The following is a 19,382-nucleotide window of genomic DNA, read 5'->3' on the forward strand; positions in this document are numbered from 1 at the left end:
TAACCTTTCAGAAAATACAGGAGGAGGATAACATTACTCATAATTTTATGCAGGTAAGATAACATTTTATGACTAAAAAATTGTTCCTAAAAACTAAATATAATTCTTCTTGTGATATAAAAACCAACCAATTAAGACTTAAAAGACAAACCAGCCCTGACTGGTGTGGCTCAGTGGGTTGGGAGTCGTCCTGCAAATCAAACGGTCGCTGGTTTGATTCCGTCAGGGCACATGCCTGGGTTGGGGGCCAGGACCCCAGTGGGGAGCATGTAAGAGGTAATAGATCGATGTCTCTTTCCCCCTCCCTTCCCCTCTCTCTAAAAATAAAATCTTTTAAAAAGATAAACCAGTTTTAAAAAGCTAATGACCTTTTAGAATACATTTTATGAATAGGAAAAACATTAAAACATTTTGTTATAATTTTATTTAAAGGGAAATCTTTTCCTTTAATATTAAGTCAAATATTGTGACTATAAATGTGAATATATTTAACACAAAAGCAAGACAGTACAGCAAAGTACTTGTTTTTAATACAAAATAGAGTGAATAAAGTGATTCATTCTTCTCTGTAAACAAATTAAACCTAATATAATATTTCAAATGTTTGACTCAAGGAAGGAAATAGCTTATTGCGATTTCTACTTTGGCGTAGAGTGACAACTTGCTTTTTACCCTGTTTGGATCTTATTCTACATAATCCCACTTTTTTTTTTCAGAGTAGATGTGAACTGCTTCCATTTGGTTTTTTACTCGCATTTCCCTTATTCCACACAAGGGACAAGAGATAACTTAGGTGAGTACGGGTCTCTGCCTCCCGGAGCTCCTGAGCGTGTCTGCTGGTATGACTGCAGCGAGGCATACACCAGGAAGTGCGCTGTTTTCCTCAGGTTAGGAAGTCGTCCGTCTCTGCGGACACGTTCACAACATTGCCTGTGCCATGAATTTAACATTTCCAACCTGACGGTACACTTAAAAGGGGTAGATGACACAGGGACAGTCAATATGTTAAATAATAAATAGCCTGAGCCACTTCTCATGGGCTAGAAAGCGTTTGTATTTTAGAAAAATAGTTGATATAAAGATTGATTTATTGTTAGTTCAAATACATAAGCTGAACATTCAAACTTCTTAAACTTTAGGAGCAAAACTTTCACATTCAAACGAGTATAGTTTAAAAGGAACATACCCAAGAAGGTAATTTGCTGTCAAATCCAAATTACTGATAAAGATGATGGACAAAATGTATTTCACCAGCAGTTCTATTCTAGCCAACACCTTAGTAAGTGACCGTGGCTTCATATGTGAGAAGAAACTGTCAAATAAATTTGCCTGGGCTAAACAAAAGACTTGGTCTATAATTCAGAGAGAACAGTCAAAGCATGTAAGTGAACAAAGTAAACTGTTCTTTAGAGACAAAGTTAAAAGCTTGTCCGTTATATTCTGAGGCTCTGGAAGAAATTACATATTTAGTATTTTACCCACTTTAAAAGACAAATGAAATTCCAGGTTAGGTTTTCTTGGAGTCTTTGGTATTTGCATCTTGCAAATTCAAACCACAAGTGTTCTTAGTTTCCCATGTACCCCACTGCTAGGAAGGGCATCACCCAGTCACTGACTTGCTCGCCTCATAAAAGGGTGATTTTTAGCTTCCAGATTTTAGGTTTGCTAGAGACAGCCTATACTTGCGTATGTATGGCAATTGTGCTACACAAAGAATATTTCTAAAGTGTTCACTGTTCAGAAACTTCACAAATGCTTTTTTCATCACATGGTTTTGCCGTAGGTCAACTAATGCAAAATCTAAAAATTGTCTTATGCAAGCGCTTTGCATTAGTAGGTTGCCCTGTGGAAGAGTGTTCAGAATTATTTTGCCCTGTGGGCTGAGGTGTGGGACAGGGAGGTGGACCTGATAATGCAGGTCACTGACACACCCCACCGTCGGCTCATGCCTCTCCTGTGGTACCAGTTTTCATTCTGCATTTTTTCTGTATCTTTCAGGTGCTGGTCAGATTCTTGGATTACCTTTTTAGATCTGTTCTGTAGATTAACAGAGTACTTCAGTCTGCAGGACTAACAATTCCAGCCTCATACCATAAACTTGCACTAAATTGTTACACATTGTCTCTTTCAAAAATGTCCTCAAGTTCACTTCTTTCCCTGATGCTTCAAACTCTGTTTTTTCATCACTATAGGAGAACCTAACCCACCAAAGACCCTCCCCAATGACTTACTGTATTTCTACGTGGATGTTAAAGTAATTGCATTTAGTTTCATCCAGAAATTGCCTAAAAAGAAGTTGCCTCCTCTTATGGTGTACAAGGTGTTCATTAAGCCTCTTTCCAACAAAATCCTAGGCTCCCAGTTGTGATCTTTTCGAGGATCAGATCATGACACATCTGAACAACATACCTCGGCAACCCTGAGGGGTAATGGAGGATTTTTCAAGAAAGTTCTAGGTTATCTCCTGAGGTCAGTACACCCCTAATCCTACATCTCATACTGTTTTTGAAAACAGCTTTATTGAGTTACACAATGTTATACGTCAATTATATCTCAACTTTAAAAAACCAGAAACACAACTTTACTGAGGTATAATTCACATACATATAAAATGTACATTTCAATAGTAATATATTCACAGCATTGGACAACCAACACCAAAATCTAACTTTAGGATATTTTCATCACCCTGAAAAGAAAAGCCATTATCGAGTTACTCTCCCTTCCACTCAAAGTGCCAGCAACCACTAACTTTTCTGCCCAGTCTACACATATCCTATGAAGGGAATCATACGGTATGTGATCTTTTGCGACTGCCTTCTTTAACTTAACGTTTTCAGATTTCATCTGTGTGTAGCGTGTATCAGTATTTCACTCCTTTTAATTGAATAATGGTTTATTGTGTGGACATACCACATTTTATTTATTCATTTTATCTGCTGGTGGGCATTTGGATTGTTTCTACTTGCTGGCTGTTATGAAATAATGCTGCTATGGACATTTGTATGTGTTTTCAATTCTCTTGGTTGTAAAACTAGTCATAAAATTGCCGGATCAGGTAACTATGTTTACCCTTTTGAGCTACTGACAGTCTGTTTTCCAAAGTGGCTGCACTATATTATGTACCCACCAGCACTGTAAGAGGGTTCCGATTTCTCCACATCTTCACCATTACTTGTTACCACCTCCATTTTTGATTATAGCCATTCTGGTGGATGTGCAGTATCTCACTGTGGTTTTGATTTGCATTTCCCTGATGAATGATGGTGTTGAATATCTTTTTATGTGCTAATTGTCCATTTGTGGTACTTTGTACCAGGTTTTGCTTTTTACAAAAACTGCTGACAAACCCAGAAACATTTTCAAAATACAGGTATGTTTTTCAGTGCTAAGACAATTATTCTGATACAGCTTTTCTTTGCTCTCTGTGCAATGCCATGCTCCATGTTCTGGAGTGTTGGAAATACGGTTTGACTTGATTTTGGGCTGCCCATCCTTAAGCCTAAGCTCCTCCAAACACATGGAGACTGAAAATCTTTCAGAATAATGCCATCATTAAGCTTTTGCTAAAGCAAGTGTTTTCTGTAACTCCTTGAGCTGCATGTTGCCTTGTGTAATCATCATCCGGATTGTATCCTGTAGGAGAAAATGAAATCTGGTCACTGTTTTACCTGGTTAATCAGGTACAGCTGTATTACTGCATCTGTTAAAGTCAAGAACCAACACTGAGAATTCAAATGGCTGCATATTAAGAAAGCAAAAGCTAATGATCAGGAGTGCATAGTGTGGGGAGTCACCCTTCCTAAACCACCATGCTGTAGTATTTATCATCTTCGTGTGTGGTGGGGGGAGGGGTTAAGAGAGAAGTCAGGTGATGCTACTGTAGAATGTAGATACAGCAAAGTTGCAAAATTTTAAATATTTAAAAAGTAGGAAATTAGTAACATTAGAGCAATGATGAAAATATACCATCTCAGTGACATTTATATTCCAAGGTGCCTACTAAACATTTGTAAAAATTCACTGAACAGCACAAGGGGTCAGGGCCTATGATCGTGTTCTTACCTCTTCGGTGGCACTTTTGTTTCTTTTGAATTCTTCCCGTGTCCAGTCCTTCAGATATTTGCGATCAGAATCATTTGGAACTTGCTGGATTGCTTGCAAAATCCTTCGGTAGAGAAGGAGAACTTGTTGCCTTCTCAAGAACTGCAAAGGGGAAGAGAAATATCAGTTACAACTTCACAACTGACAGCCCAGAGGACTCTACTTTAGCAAATCAAACTATAACCAGATAACTTATCTTTGGCCCTTAATTTTGAAAAGGGCAAAGAAAAATCTTTTTTTTTTCTTTTAAGAAAATGACAAGTTTATTTCGGCTGTTTGCTTATTCCTCTGTCAAACATAAGAACCCTTAAAATCAAGAACGCACTACTGGGCAGCAAAGGGGTTACCAGATTCCTAGAAACTGTAACCACAATAACAGCACTTTTTCTAAATGAACGCACTTGTTAAAACCCTGTGGTAACTTCGTTTTCTCTTTACCATAGCTGAGTACAACAGGCAAAACAGTTTTTACTGTAGACATTGGGCAGCTGAGGCGTCACGGGACCAAGAGATCTAGAGCCTGCTCGACCTTTTCTGTCCAGACTAGAAGACAGATTCCTGCCAGCCCCCGCCCTTCCCCTCCCCTCTACCTTCTAGTGGACAGCGGGCAGGAAGCCCCACCCCCTGGCTAGATACTGTATGTAGGACCACTGGCCCCAACTGCTCCCCACATGCGTTCCATAGATTGGGTGGAGGGAGAGCAGACCTTGGAAAGATGCCCTAGAAGGCCCATGACAACAGTACCTGCTTCAGCGTTAGTGCTGCTGCGGGTAAGCGAGAAGCAGCCATGTCCTCCAGGGAGTGGGAGTTGACTGTAGCCACACTGCGCAGGAGCGGAAGTGGGGGAGGGACCAGGGGGTGGGGCGAGCTCGGTTTCCTGGGAGATGGCGTACAGATTGTGCAGATTGCACGTCTGGAACCCGTCTGGAGAGCACGGGTTTTTGGAACCAGAAGCTACGTAGCCTTGGGCGGTTTCAGTTGTCTTAGTCCAAATTTTCTCATTAGTTTCTGTGTAATGAATGAAAAGGGATTTAGCACAGCTCCTGATACATGGTTATGTTTCATTAAATGGAAGTTTTTGAAAGTGAGTGGGGGAAATTAATTCTAGTGTACTTCTTTTGGGCTTTTTAAATGTATATAATTAGAAGTACTGTAAGTTTAAATATTAATTTTTTATAATGTGTGTCCTCCTCTGCCTTTCTCATTGCCATCCTGCGCTTTTTTGTTGCAATCATTTTCCTGGCAGCATGGTCGTCTTCATGATCCTCTTTAGTTAGGCTTTAAATAGCTGCTGCCCTGTTGCAGCTTTAAGAATTGTGCATCACCAGCCCTCATCTGTGTGTGCCTCGGTTGAGCATGGTCACCAGTTGGATTCCTGGTGGAGCACATGCCAGGGTTGCAGGTTTGGTCCCCGGGTGGGGGCATAGCAACTGATCAGTCGGTGATATTCCTTCTTCTCTTTCTCCCTTCCTTCCCCTCTAAAAATTAAAATTTAAAATAATCACTAATAACAATGCACATCCCTATGCCTTTATTTCCTCATAATTATCTTGTCCTCCCCACAACACAAGTCTTTACGTTTTATTACTATAAGCGGGGTTAGTGAATCTTTGGTATTCTACTTTTCCAAACAGGATTGTTCTAAGTTAATATACAACCAAACATGTTCATTCATGTGTTTACTTGATGAACATTTACAAAAATGTTCAATTGCCCATTTACTTGTTTTTTGGAATCCTTGGTGCACCCTTTTCCTAGCTGTGTTCTGGTTACTTAACCTCTCCCCGTGTGTGAAGTGAGGTGACATACCTCTCTCAGGGTTGTACGTGTAAAGCACAGACAGCAGGCTGTGCCACATGTAAGAACTCTGATGAGCTTTTTTGAACATTACCAGGCTTACCCATGACCACTTTTTTCCCAAAATTGATTTTTTTCTTTTAATGTGAGGTTAAACATCCCTGACCACTTTTAGTTATGCTTATTTTGTGACTTGTCATGACTTTGACCCATTAATGCTGATTAAGATTTTTATTCTCACTTTATAAGGGCTATTTGCCTATTTTCTATTTTGGTTCTTTATATAGCTTTGTTTCCATATAATAAGGTACAATTTCTGAGGGATTTTTTTTTTTTTAGTTTTTCATTGTTAATGTTGAAAATATTTACTCCATGTAGATTTTGATTAATAGTATGATATAGATGTTCTTTTTCAACTGCTAAACTATAATTTTGATACCATTTAATTATTCCTTTTTGGACTTTGTGATGCACATAGGGTAAATTCTCTTAGGGTTTGAATAATCTGTTCAGGATTATTTCATCTGGAACTGTTTTTAATTTTTTCATTTTTGTTATTATCTGGTAGAAAGACTCCTCTATAGTTTCTTTTCCTTTATTTTTGTTGACACTATTACAGATGTCCTCCTTCCCCCTCCCCTCTGCCCACTTCCACCCAGCCCCCACTCCTTCCCTCTGGCCATCACTACACTGCTGAGTTATGCCTATATGTCCTTTGATTAATGCCTTCACCTTCTTTCATCCAGTTCTCCCCTCCCCTCTGATAGTTGTCACCCTGTTCCATGTATCTATGCCCATTTCTATTTCACCCGTTAGTTTATTTTGTTGATTAGATTCTACATATAAGATCATATGGTATTTTTTTCTCTGACTGGCTTATTTCACTTAGTATAATAATCTCCAGGTCCATCCATGCTGCTGCAAAAGGGAAGATTTCCTTTTTTATGGTAAAAAATATGCCACAGCTTTTTAAAAAAAATTCTCACCCAAGGACATGCTTATTGATTTTAGAGAGGAGAAGGTAGGAAGAAAGGGAGAGAAACACTGGTTGCTGCTTACACGCACGCACCCCAACCAGGGACCAAACCTGGAATTGAACTTGGAGCCTTTTGGTTTATGGGATGACACTTCAACCAACCATGCCACACTTGCCAGAGCAGTTTTAGCCAGCCATCTACTGATGGGCACTTAGGTTGTTTCCAGATCTTGGCTGTCGTAGGGGTGCATTCTTTTGGTGTTTCAGGATTCTTTGGACATATTCCCAGAAGTAGAATCACTGGGTCAAAAGGCAGTTCCATTTTTAATTTTGTGAGTAAACACCATATTGCTTTCGACTGGTGCAGTCTACACTCCCACCAGCAACGTGCACTAGGGTTCCCCTTTCTCCACATCCTCACCAACACTTGTTGCTTGCTGACTTATTGATAGTAGCCATTCTGGCAGATGTGAGGTGATCTTTCATTATGGTTTTAATTTGCATCTCTCTGATGGTTAGTGACCTTAAGCGTTTTTTCATGTCTGTGGACCATCTGAATGTTCTCTCTGGAGAAGTGTCTATTCAGGTTCTTTGCCAATTTTTAAATTGGATTGTTTTCCTGGTATTGAATTGTATAGTTCTTTATATATTTTGAAAATTAACCTCATCAGACTATCATTGGCTAATGTTCTCCCATACAGTGGGTTCCCTTTTTATTTTGTTGGTTTCTTTAGCAGTGCAGCTTCTTAGTTTGATGTAGTTCCATTTATTTTCTTTCCTTTGTTTCCCCTTGCTCTAGGAGATTTTTCAGCAAAAATATGGCTACAAGAGATGTCTGAGATTTTACTGCCTGTTTTCTGCTAGGATTTTTGTGGTTGTGAGACATATTTAAGTGTGTTACTCATTTTGAGTTTATTCTTGTGTGGAATGATCTGGTGATCTAGTTTCTTTTGCATGTACCTATCCAGTTTGCCCATCATTGTTTATTGAAGAGACTGTCTTTATTCCATTTTATGCTCTTTTCCCTGTAGTTTCCTTTATGAATCTTGTATATTCTTAATGTTCTGTATGACCTTTAGAAATATTTTGTATGATTTCCCTCCAAATCACCTTAGGATCTTTATGAAAATTGAGTGTTCCATCCATAAACTAATGAATGTGAGATACTTTTACCCCCTTCCTTCTTCTCGTCCAGAAACAGGCACTTGTGCCAGACACTCGGAGCACTGTCAGTCTCATCTGCACCCTGCCCTCAGCCTCGAAGTCGGGGCAGGAAGACATACAAATTCAGGAAAGTGTTACAGATGTCAAGGTTCACAATATGGGAGCTTGTTCTTCCCAGAGGGCTTATCCGAGCTAAATGTCCATCAGAAAGGCAAGTATGTAAGAAAATTCCAGATGAAGAACACATGGAATGCTAGCAGGTTCCAGGATCCCCACGGTTTACTGGGATCAGATCAAATAGTGTGGGGTGGGACGCAGGGAAAGACGGAACAGCAATACCCTCTCACAGCAGGGGCCTCTGGAGGAACTTTTGAAAGATCTCCTTCAATGTTACGAAGTAAAGCTAGCAAAGTGGTTAGTTTGGGCTACCACTTAATACTCCAGGCTACAGACTTAAAAGAATTCCAGCTGCAGTGCAGTCAGAGGAGAGGGGAAAGGAAAACAGGATAAATGTCCAGAAGTTCATAATGCTGTGATGCCGTCTCTGGTATTTTTCAAAATTGCATGTGGGGGCAGGGGGAGGTATTTCTATCTAGCTCTTTTCACTGAAGACCATTTTCTGTTATCGTTAAACATTTGAGACCATGAAAAAAAAAAAAATCCAGCTACAGTGCAGCCAGAGAAGAGAAGTTAGAGCAGACAAGATTGGGGTTTGCATGAGTTAAGACGGATGTAAAGATTTAGTAGCAGGTGAGTGTGAAAGAGAAAGGAAGAATATCCTTGGTACCTTCTCTAAGTGACTTATGTTTTTACTATGGGCCAGGGTCTGCCTGACCCCTACCTGGTCCGTTCTTGATAGGTTGTCTATGATTGCTCTCATGCCTCCTTTTCCCCATCACAGCACAAGCTGAAAATGGCACTCTTGGGTAGTTGCGTACTGGAGCTCCTACTGTCCCAGACCCTATGCACTATTCTGGGCCAAAGTAATCACCACCATTTGGGCAGCTTTGGTTTGGATGGCCCTGTCATTAAAGGTGGATAGGAGAGACCACCACATCACTGTCATAATGTTGGTGTCTTTCCCTACCAGATCCAACCCTGCTGGAAGATTAATTCTGTGCCCCATAAAGGGCTTTGGCCAATGAAATCTGAGTGGGAGAGAGGTGTCATTTTGGAGCAGAATCTTTACGAACCATTGTGTGTTTCCACCAACTCGCCACTTCTCCAATACCATGAGGCCAGCGGCCAGAGCTCACCACCCACTGCCATGAAAACAAGAAAGAAACAAACCCTCACTGTAAGGAAAGCCACTGATGTTGAGGGGCCACATTAGTCTAAGCTGGGGATCGCCAACTGACCCAGCAGACCAGATCACTGCCCGTTCAACACTCCTCTTGTAGTTCACTGAGAATGGTCACAAGTTATATCACCAGTGGTATGTATTTTTTAATAGCTTTCAGAATATAAGCTGCATAACTTTTTAGAATAAAAAAGGATGATGATATAACATCAGGTACATGCTTTAGGACACTTGGTTAAACAATAAGCAATCTGTCTTCAACGACCACCTCAGAAGGGTGGCAAACTTCACAGTGTAACGTGGTAACAGACGTGGAGATAGACGATTACATCATGGCGTGTTGTCTACAAAACAACGGTCTGACAATCAGAACTTAAATAGAACACAGCACAGAGTTTCAAGTATTCAAGCACTGCTTTCTGGCCAAGTAAAAACTGCCTGAAAACTATTTTGACTGAGGAAATAAAGCAGATATAGCTGTTTAGTTCTTTTGGATACAGCCTATGTTTTTCAGAATGAGACTGGCTCAGTCAAGCTTGAAAGCAGTGTGAGGAATGATTCTTGCCCTTAACTGTTAAGAAAAAAAGGAACTAAAGAAATAAATTACTACAACAGCAGGGACTATGGCACCAAAAGAATGAAAAAAACAAAGGGACAATCACCTTCCCATCATTGCATAGTCTCCCAAAGCAGCAAAATGTGAGCAGCAAAATGTGAAGGACACTGAGAGCCACTTCACTTTCACACAGCCCAAGGATCATCTCTGGTTACTTGAGCTGCCACAATGTCTGGATGCTTTCTAAGCACACACACAACAAGCTTCCTACCCTTGAAGAGAAGGTAGTTGCTCTCACATGAAGCACAGTAAGAAAACACACACTCAGATTCTTGAGAACTGCAGCTGTCTCAGCCACCTGACAGCTCTTATGTGCACACAGTGGGCTTGGCAAAGCCAAACCTTAGAGTAGGGTCAGAAGCACAGCTCCCTTCAGGCCCTTCTCCAAAGGCCTGGCACAGTCCTGTGCCCCTGGCAGCATCCCCTCAAGGCAGGTGTCCAGGCTCCCTTCGAGGAACAGCGGACAGTTGGGCCCTAAGGGTGAGGTTGACCTTCTCTCAAGCACAAACCAGACACCTGCTGCTCCTTCACTGCCCCAGGTTTGTTATCAGAAGAGTAGCCTAGGCAAGTAAGGAACTTGAGAATTTTCTCTGTGCTCTGAACTCATGTGAAAATGTGCATTATGATAAAGTTTTTTGTAGCTGTTGAGTGAATTCTTATAAATCAGATCTAAGGTAAAATACATTTTAGAGCTGCAAGTTCAGAAACAATTGTCTAAATGGGAGCACCTGGGCAAGAAGTATGCCATCTTGACCATGGTTTAAAGTCTCAGCTTTGGACTGTGTTCTTTCTGGTCTACAGGTGGTCAGAGGCTGTCACCAACTCAAACCACTGCCTGAGAGCATCGCTGAGTGTCTCGGGGAGCGCATTCACATCACGAAGAATTATGTAGAAGGGGAATGGGAACTCCTCCATGTAGGATCGGATTTCAGGCATCTCTCCAGGTCCTTTGAATATTGGTACTTTAATGTCCAAGATAGAATCCTGTCAACAGAAGATATTTTGAAATAAAAGTTAAGACAGTGTCCTTGGTTAGCTCTTCCATGGTCTCTTCTGCTGACATTTTTTAGGTTGTCCATGTGTAATTCCTGCATATGAAAGTGGCTTTCATTACTAATTAAAACAACATTTTCAGAACTCTTTCTGAGGAAAAAGCAGATCTTTCCGAGCACCCCTTATAGAACAGGCACTGGAGGAGGGGGAGGAACGTATGAAAATTCAGTTTCCCTGTGAGGGTGTGTCCCATTCTCAACTTGGAACAATTCACATTAAATTTTCCACATGCTATCTAGGCCTTCATGCGCCCTGTGGAGACAACGCTTCCCCTGGAACAGCACTGCCCTGTGGGTGTCTTTCACTTGGTGACTTGTCTTCCTGCCTGGAGGAGAGCACTGCTGATACAAGTGACTGGAAAGGGCTTGTCTACATTTCCATGAGGACAGGGCCACTACCATAAGTTGGCATAGGAAGGAGATGGACTCTGGAATCAGTTAGAATCCTGGCTTTCCTACTCGTTACCTGTGACCTGTGTTTCCATCCTTCACTAAAGTAGGAATGCTCTCCACTCTCCACGTCACTGGGTTAATGCGAAATGAGAAAATAGTTGCAGAGAGCATGGGACGGTGCCACCCAGGCCCTGCTTCAGACACAACATATTGAAGAGCATCTACACTTTATCCTCAGGAAAGTGGCTCTTAGTTGTCACTCACCCGTGAACTAGGATTATCCAACACAACAAAAATGACAAAGATGTTCGCATTCCGGGCAGACTGGACAGCTGCCTGGACTCTGTCTTTACCCTCGAGGAAGAGGCCGCGTCCATCTGAGACTACCAGGAGGAGCTGTGCGGTGTCTGTAGTAAACAGAGTAGGAGAGGAGGAGGGAAAGGACAGAAATCCATTGTTAACAACTCAAAACTACCTAAAGTAAGACAAAAGTAAGTTCAGGCCTTTTCTGTACTACTAACACCAAACAGACCCTCTGGAACTGATGAATTCTGGGCACAAGTAAAGGGGGCCTCTGTTAGATCTGTTCCTGAGTCAGGGACTGCACACATACCTAGAGCTGTCAATTAAACATCTCCCAAAATGTTGCAGGGACTGTCCCATTCAGATCAACCTAATTAGACAGCAACATATATTAAGAACTAAAATACATGTTTTGGGCTATAAAATACAAAAATGCCGTATTGGGGGCCATATGAAGAAACTATGCACTGGAACCCTGGAACTGTCTCAAAGTTTTGCCAAAGTCTTGTACCTGATTTCCGTAATTTTTTTTCCTGAAATGGATTTAAAAACTTAGAAGGGACCATTAAAATAAACGGCAAATTAAAATGTTTAAAAACATTTAGCTGTGTAATGTTATCAGCAAGAGACTGTAGTGTTTGAGGACAGTTGTCTCTCAAATAAGTTTAGCAAGTCTTGTGACGTATGGAAGACTTCCTGCACATTGGAAGTTCCTCCATGGCACAACCAAGACAGATCTTTGCAAAGAGCCAGATAAAGACCTCGTGTGTTTCAGCCCCAATTCAATCATGGCTGGATTGGATGGTTTCTGAATTATGTCCTCCTCTACTTTCCTCTTAAAACGTTACAGAATGTTCATACTTAACTCCACACACCTTGCTCCTTTCATGACCCTCGATCTATCAAATAAGTACATACTAGTTAATATAAATTAGTTAGTGTCTAGTTTCTTCATTGATTATAAGCCTCATGGGTATAGGTTCAATAAAAGTTTTTGAAAGAATGAGTAAAATATTCCATGAATGCCTAATACCTCTCCATCTCCCATTCCTTTCTTTCCCTGTGGAGCATACACATTCAAAGATGGTGACGGGTACAGTGAGATGAAGCAAGCAGCTCGCAAATACAACAAAAAACCATTTTGTCAACGAAGGCAAAAGAATGCAGCTCACCTGGACTGACGTTTTGTGGGAGCTGCCGAGCAGCTGCAAACGTGTTGGCTACAGACTCTAGAAACTAAACCAGAACCAGAAACAATCAGAAAACTATTCAAACTCTCCTCCCGTTGTCAGAACAAATGTTATTTCTAACAGACAAGTGACTGTCAGATATCCATTTCAGGTCACTGCTCCTTTTAGCCCCCTGCAGGGAAGGACCATTGCTTGGCATTTACCCTTAGGTGCTTGCATTCGCAAACAGCTGTGTGTCTGGCACACACCCCACCAGTGTTCTACCAGACAACCCAAAGGAAAAGAAATAGTTTGCTGAAGAGTAAGTCCCCGAAATGAACCAAATAGGTGTCGTTTTTCAAAAGAAGAAAAAAAAAAAAACATAGCAAAAAAATAGGCAAGAAAACAGAAAATGCCCAGTGTAACATAAAGAAGCTAAATGAGGGCAGGAATCAGGAGGTCAGGGTCACTGTCCCATGTTGTATTTTGAACTTATGTCATCCTGAGCAAGTCACTGGCTTTATTTTTACATCATTCCTATTGTAGGCTAAATAGGGGAGAGAAATTGGCCTTGACCCACCTGATAAAAAAGTACTAGGAGATGGTTTATTTTTCAAAATGTGCTCCACTCCCCGCCAAAAAAACCCTCTCAGAAAAATAGGGAGCGAGAAAATCAAAGATACAAAGTCAAAATGATCTTTGAGAGATGGAGAAAAAGAGGTTACACCATGTTTAATAATGGGTGCCAAGGAAGTTTCTGTCCCTTTGGTACACAGGCTGGGGTTTACGACTGTTCTGTATGGTCAATTTTACCAGACCTAATACTACATTGGGTAGAAGGTGTTTTAAAAATCACTTCTCCCCTAAATGAGAAGCGTAAATGTGCAGAAGACATTTGATGTCATTAGCATACCTGAGCAATCTTGGTTTTCTTTTGTTGGAATTTGCAGAGCCGTAGAATCTGGGATCCTGAGTAATCATTGAACTGTTCATGGAATGGATGTAGTAACTTTACAGACTCTCCAAAACTTGGGGGAGAAAAGCCAAATATAATGGGGTTATTTTTTTGTCACACGAACAAAACCACAGAAGGCTAGTTTTCCCAGTGTGATTAAAAGTGACTCTTACCTACACACCGCTATCTGACCCACTTCTAGAAGGGTGAGAGCATTTCCGATCACAGCCAAAGATTCAAATGCAAGCTGTGAAACAAAGTTAAGGGTTAAAGGAATCAGAATATCCTCTAGACCAGTGCCTTTCAACCTTTTACATACAAGATTGCCACAGAAAACATTTTTTTTAGTATGGCCCCTGAGAGAACACCATTACTATGGCTACTCGCAACCAACCCAGAGGCTTTGGTGTCCCTAGACCCTGGCTAAAACCACAAATGCTGAAACCCAGAACCCATTACACGGGTGGGAAAGGTCAGCTCTAACATGGACCAATAAAACTGATTTGAGCCCTGGCTGGTGTGGCTCAGTGGACTGAGTTTAACCCTGCAAACCAAAGGGTCACTGTTTCGATGCCCAGTCAGGGTACATGTCTGGGTTGCAGGCCAGGTTCCCTGGTGAGGGGCACGCGAGAGGCAACCACACATTAATGTTTCTCTCCTTCTCCTTCTTCCTCCCTTCCCCTAAAAATAAATAAACAAAATCTTTAAAAAAAAAAAAAAAAGGTGACCTTGAGACAGTTGGTCCTTAAATTTAAGTTTCCTTTTTTTGACTACATAAAAAGTAATTTCTTATGGGTAAAAGATTTTAAAAACCAATTTATTCTAATTATGCACAAATGATAGCATTGTTTTAAATTTTAAATTCACATTAAAAGATGTTGATTATGCTGATACCTACAGCAACTAACATCTACTGTACACCTATCAAGTGCTAGATATTAAACCAAGTGTTCTACATCCATTATTTTATTTAGTTTTCTTAACAACTGAGTTTGAGGGAGGTACTGATTTAACCCTCATTTCTCAGACTGACTCTTAAGAAGTAAATAAGCTGCCCAAAGGCACGTTGCAGTGAGTGAGTCACGCAGTGTGGGGAGGTTGGATCTGAACTCAAGTTAAACTTCTTCCAGCAGAGCCTAGGTATAGATTGCTCAGTGGCTCATGCTGAATAACAGCATCACTGTAAAAAACAACAGACTTTTCAGTATCCATGATATGGCATCATAAGTAATTCTATTCAGACCCCTAAACCTTGTTAATACTGATAGAAATGACCTCTAGATAATTTCAGGCTTAAAGAAATGTGTAATGAATACATTTTTAAAAAAAGATACTCCAATATTATGTGTATGTTCTAAAGAATAGTTTAGTAGTACGCTGCGTTTTGTAGAAAATAACACATTGTCAGATTCACTTATTCTGTAGCTAGACAACAGCGTAGCAAGGTTAAGAAACAAACAATTTAAAAGACCTGTAAACAGTAAGGGACCAAAATATTTGAGACATTTGAAATTGTCCTTGTGAACTAACACGGTGTTTACAATCTCAGAAAAGACTAATTGGTGTTTCAAAGTGTTTTTTTCAAGGTCATGTCTAAAATATGTGATGGCTCAAGGGACATGGTTTGGTGTTAGGTAACCTCTCTTTCTTACCTGTTTGGTATGGTTGTCTGCCATGCTAGAGGAGTCATCAATAGCCAAACAGATCTGATACTGGCGTTTACTGGGCTTGGTCCTTCGAAGCCAAATCTTGTCTTTTCGAAACTGACTAGCAATGTATGGGATAACCTTCCGCATGTTCAGTCGCTTCCCAGTTCGATAGTCTCCTCTGAAATGTACGCAAATGGGACAAAGATGAGTTAAAAACTGCTCACCCCTTGAGAACTTCTTTAAAGGATGAAATCACATTCATAATTCCTTATAACCAATTATACCAAATAACTAGTAACCTGGCACAATGAGGTATTACTGCTAATTGAGGTTTAAGGGCCCAAATCATCTTGATCAGCAGCCAGAAAAACTGATTATGCATGTGGTAGTAATAATTAGATCCAAAAAATTGACATGTTTTTAAATTAGCAAAAAAAAATTTGTGCTGACTTGGATTCTCTTTTCTGGTCTCCAACTATGATTTGGGACCCACCTTTGAAAGATCTATGTGAGTAACATGCAACAAGTGAGTAACCCAACGTGTAGCAGCCATCAGCAGAGCACTTACAAAGGCTCGGCCAATTTTCCGTTGTTATTGATGAATCAGAGAGAATGCATCCATGCCAAACTTCACAGAAACTTGTGGCAGATAACAACAGAACAAGAGGCTAAGGAACACCATACTGGTGCCTGCACAGCAGAAATGGCAACCCAGAAGCCAGCACAGTAAGTGGTTAAGTGCTGAGCTCAAAGAAAAAGGCAACACTGCGATCTTTTCAGGGCACTGTGAGTGTGTCCAGCAGAGAAGACTTACTTCAGTTTGGCTGCCTGGGTGGGCTCTAATATGAGACGAAGCTGCTCACAGAGCTGTTGTGAAAGAGGTGCAGTCAGCATCAGGTATCTCTGCCACAGCTCCGCTGCAGCCTTTTCCTGTGACAACAGCAACAATGTGTAAGTTACTGTTAGAACAGCAGAGCCAACCGAAGTCATTACAGCAAGATGAAGGTTTGACACTGAGCAGTAGAAAGTAACTTGTATGAACCTCCTCAACAAATGCACTTTTAAAGCTTTTCCTAGCTGCTTAACTCACTTAAGTAAAAATGTCTCTCCCCTACCAAAACCATAATACAGTTTCAACTGAGAAAGAATGGAATGAGACAGTAAAATATTAGAATTCAGTGCCTTATTCACATCAATTACAGAGTATCACCTGTACCCTCCAGGTGGAGAGGGAGCTGTGAATGGGTAATTTTGGTGCCAGCAGATCCAGCCACTTAATTGTGGGCTCTCAAGGTTGTGTTTCCAAAGCTAAAGTGCCAAGTGCAGATCTCCCAAGTAAGACATCCAATAGCCTGCCTATGTCCTGGACACAAAGCTCCATGACTTTCTTTGCCCGCTATGACAGAGCAGGCACACACGTGGTAGGGATGATGCTAATAGACATATATACATATACAGCAAACTTACAAAGTCACTAAAAAGAAAACTACTGTGTGATCCACAGGTCCACATTATACCGGCTGGCAACGTTCCAGGGTGGCCTGCTCTGAGGATGATGCAGTATCTTTTTGCCCTGTTTTTCAACCACTGTGACATCTATTATATCCGTTACAGAGTGAGCAACAGAAATTAAAAAATTAATCCTATCAGTTTCTCTGTTTTGATTAACCTATAGGTCTAGTGGCAAAGCAGGCAGAAAGCAATGGACAGCCTTAGGCTTCAGGAAATGTAATTACATATACCTGGTCCCTTTCACAAAAGTTATTAGAGCTAAGAACCTGTAACATTAAACTTACATCTTTAACAAAAGTCACGATATTGTATGAAAATTCCAGTAACTTACTTCTTTTGGGTTTCCCGATTCATGTGGCTGCCACCTTTCCAGCTGTCTCTCCAGCTCCTGTCTTAACTCATCGATGTCTTTTACAAAGGGCTAAGAAGAAGAAGAAACCACAGATGAGAGGCAGCCTGGGTCAGAATCACCAATGCACTGTTCGGCTGCCTTCTTCCTTGCAGTATGAACTCTAAGTATGTACCTCTGAGACATCAAACTTAAGCAAATTTAATGGCACAGTAAAAAGATGCCAGAAACAATTCTTCTGCTTTCCATTTGTTAAGACAAGATGGATAAAGGAAACTTTTTTATTGAATTTACCGGGGTGACATTGGTTAAATAAAATTATATAGGTTTTATGTATACAATTCCATAATACATCATCTGTACATTGTATTGTGTGGATAAAGGAAATTTTAACACTTATAAATCAATCCTAGCAAAACAAGACCAAATTCCCATCAATATCAATAATGAAAATATTCTTTGATTAATCTAGACTGTCCTTAATTCAAACAATTAGGGAAAACAACTCAGTTACTTGGGTCTTCCTAAATGCATCCACTAAGTCAAAGAATCTTGCTACTTAAGCAACACAAACCATTAACTATCCTGTAGGCTCCTTATACAATACAAGCATGGTGACAAGAGATGTGAGAGCAGGAGGCCCGAGAGGCCCACCATACCCGCCCAGTCCAGGATCAGACCACCGGCTGCAATCCTGGGATTAACCCCGAGAACAGTGTTTCATCTGCATACAGACCACCTGTCATACCAATGATCCTAAAAATTTTGATAAGGATATGAAGCCCCGAAGCAACCCGATGTTCCATAAAGTTCCACAGACAAAGATTTAAAAAGAAATATATAATGACATTTTGTAAACTTACTAAAGCAGTAACTTGTGAAAAATTTTCCCCTTACCCTAATCACCTCCCCAACCCTACCACTTGTTAACCTTTCAGCACCTGGAAAATCGTGTCCACAAGGAGCTGATGGGCTGTATGAATGGTCGAATCTCGGCTTCTCTCCGGTTTCTCACTCTCTGTCTCCTTGTAGAATATGTCTGTTCTGGGGTCTTGGTCTTCCTCTGTTTTAACAGTTTTGGTCTCCATCTCTGACTCATCAAAGCCTATTTAAATACAAAACACAGTTTTACTCACAACAATATTAACATGAAGACTGAGCTTGCCTGTCAACTCTGACCATCAAACTTCACTCTTTCACTCTTCAACACACCTCCAGATACTGGTTCCGCTGGTTCTTTCTGAAATAGTCTTTACCAAATAAATTCTTATTTCCCTAACTTCTCCTCCCTTCCCTGCAATGAAGGTGGCTGTTCTGAGGAGGCAGGAATGGGGAGACTATACAAGGGGAGATCCTCCCCCACAAAACAGAATTTATTTGTAAAAAATTGTGTATTTATTCTTACATGTTTAAACTACAGTCACATTCAAAGTACTCTCCATTTGATGCTATACACCTACCAAGATGTCTTTTCCACTACTCAAAACAGTGTTTGAACTCGATTTTGATGCCTTTTCGTGCTTCTGCCATTTTTTGTTTTACCTCTTCCACATTGGCAAAACATTTCTCTTTTGAGGACTTTTTTCATCCAGGGAAACAAAAATAAGTCACTCAGGGCAAGATAGGGTGAATAGGGAGGGTGGTGCTTGAAGGTCATGCTGTTTTGGTCAAAAACTGAACACTCATGCGGTGTGGGCAGGTGTGCTCATAAATCACCCATCATGAAATGGGCAAACACATTAAAAGTGTCTTAAAAAAAAATTCACTGGAGCTGAACACAGCCTCTCACAGTGCTGCCAGCTGGTTCACTCATATAGATGGGTTTCCAGAATACTCACCTATGGGGGGAACCCTGTATTATTAGGGGCCCACCCTCTAGAAGATAATTCTGCTTTTTTTGGGGGGGTCCCCCCCCCCATAGTTTATATTGACAAGCCCTGAAGAGCTGTGTGATTCTTAAAAATATGTACATGTAAAACTTTGACAGAAATAAACATGAAGATAAATACAATCCAAGTTCCATTTTATAGATGAAGAAACTGA

At 40.7% G+C, this 19,382-nt stretch overlaps 2 protein-coding genes and 1 long non-coding RNA gene across 8 annotated transcripts in view; 1 reads left to right on the top strand and 2 right to left on the bottom strand.

Annotated features, from left to right (window-relative positions):
- Positions 1-755: 755 nt before the first annotated feature.
- LYRM2 (LYR motif containing 2) lies at positions 756-4,985 on the bottom strand. Its single transcript, XM_024551715.4, has 3 exons — positions 4,849-4,985; positions 4,066-4,206; positions 756-3,636 (listed from the first exon to the last, which is right to left on the bottom strand). The coding sequence occupies exons 1-3, from the start codon at positions 4,891-4,893 to the stop codon at positions 3,556-3,558; spliced, it is 267 nt and encodes an 88-aa protein (XP_024407483.1). The 5' UTR covers positions 4,894-4,985; the 3' UTR covers positions 756-3,555.
- A 92-nt stretch (positions 4,986-5,077) lies between these two features.
- Positions 5,078-10,888, top strand: LOC139440372 (uncharacterized). 2 transcript variants are annotated; one of them, XR_011650577.1, is made up of 4 exons: positions 5,078-5,188; positions 8,073-8,252; positions 9,132-9,476; positions 10,759-10,888. It is a non-coding gene; the product is annotated as an uncharacterized lncRNA (long non-coding RNA). The 2 variants fall into 2 exon arrangements; XR_011650576.1 differs by lacking the exon at positions 5,078-5,188 and having other exon boundaries at positions 7,378-8,252.
- Positions 10,668-19,382, bottom strand: part of MDN1 (midasin AAA ATPase 1) — a 139,924-nt gene continuing 131,209 nt past the window's right edge. For all 5 annotated transcript variants that reach the window (XM_053913945.2, XM_045188576.3, XM_053913944.2 and 2 more), the window contains 9 exons: positions 18,281-18,444; positions 17,322-17,411; positions 16,293-16,408; positions 15,482-15,656; positions 14,003-14,076; positions 13,788-13,902; positions 12,878-12,941; positions 11,667-11,809; positions 10,668-10,941 (listed from right to left, as the gene is read on the bottom strand). In XM_053913945.2, the coding sequence (XP_053769920.1) occupies positions 10,753-10,941; positions 11,667-11,809; positions 12,878-12,941; positions 13,788-13,902; positions 14,003-14,076; positions 15,482-15,656; positions 16,293-16,408; positions 17,322-17,411; positions 18,281-18,444 (1,130 nt within the window). In that variant the 3' untranslated portion in view covers positions 10,668-10,752. The remainder of the gene's footprint in view (positions 10,942-11,666; positions 11,810-12,877; positions 12,942-13,787; positions 13,903-14,002; positions 14,077-15,481; positions 15,657-16,292; positions 16,409-17,321; positions 17,412-18,280; positions 18,445-19,382) is intronic.

Source organism: Desmodus rotundus, chromosome 11 (assembly GCF_022682495.2).
Source record: "Desmodus rotundus isolate HL8 chromosome 11, HLdesRot8A.1, whole genome shotgun sequence".
NCBI lineage: Eukaryota > Metazoa > Chordata > Mammalia > Chiroptera > Phyllostomidae > Desmodus > Desmodus rotundus.

Coding starts and splice junctions, on each gene's coding strand:
- LYRM2 (XM_024551715.4), bottom strand. CDS start 4,893: ATGGCTGCTTCTCGCTTACCCGCAGCAGCACTAACGCTGAAGCAG. Junction 4,207..4,848: donor CAGCACTAACGCTGAAGCAG/GTACTGTTGTCA, acceptor TCCCCTTTGCAG/TTCTTGAGAAGGCAACAAGT. Junction 3,637..4,065: donor ACAAAAGTGCCACCGAAGAG/GTAAGAACACGA, acceptor TTTCTCCTACAG/GATACAATCCGGATGATGAT.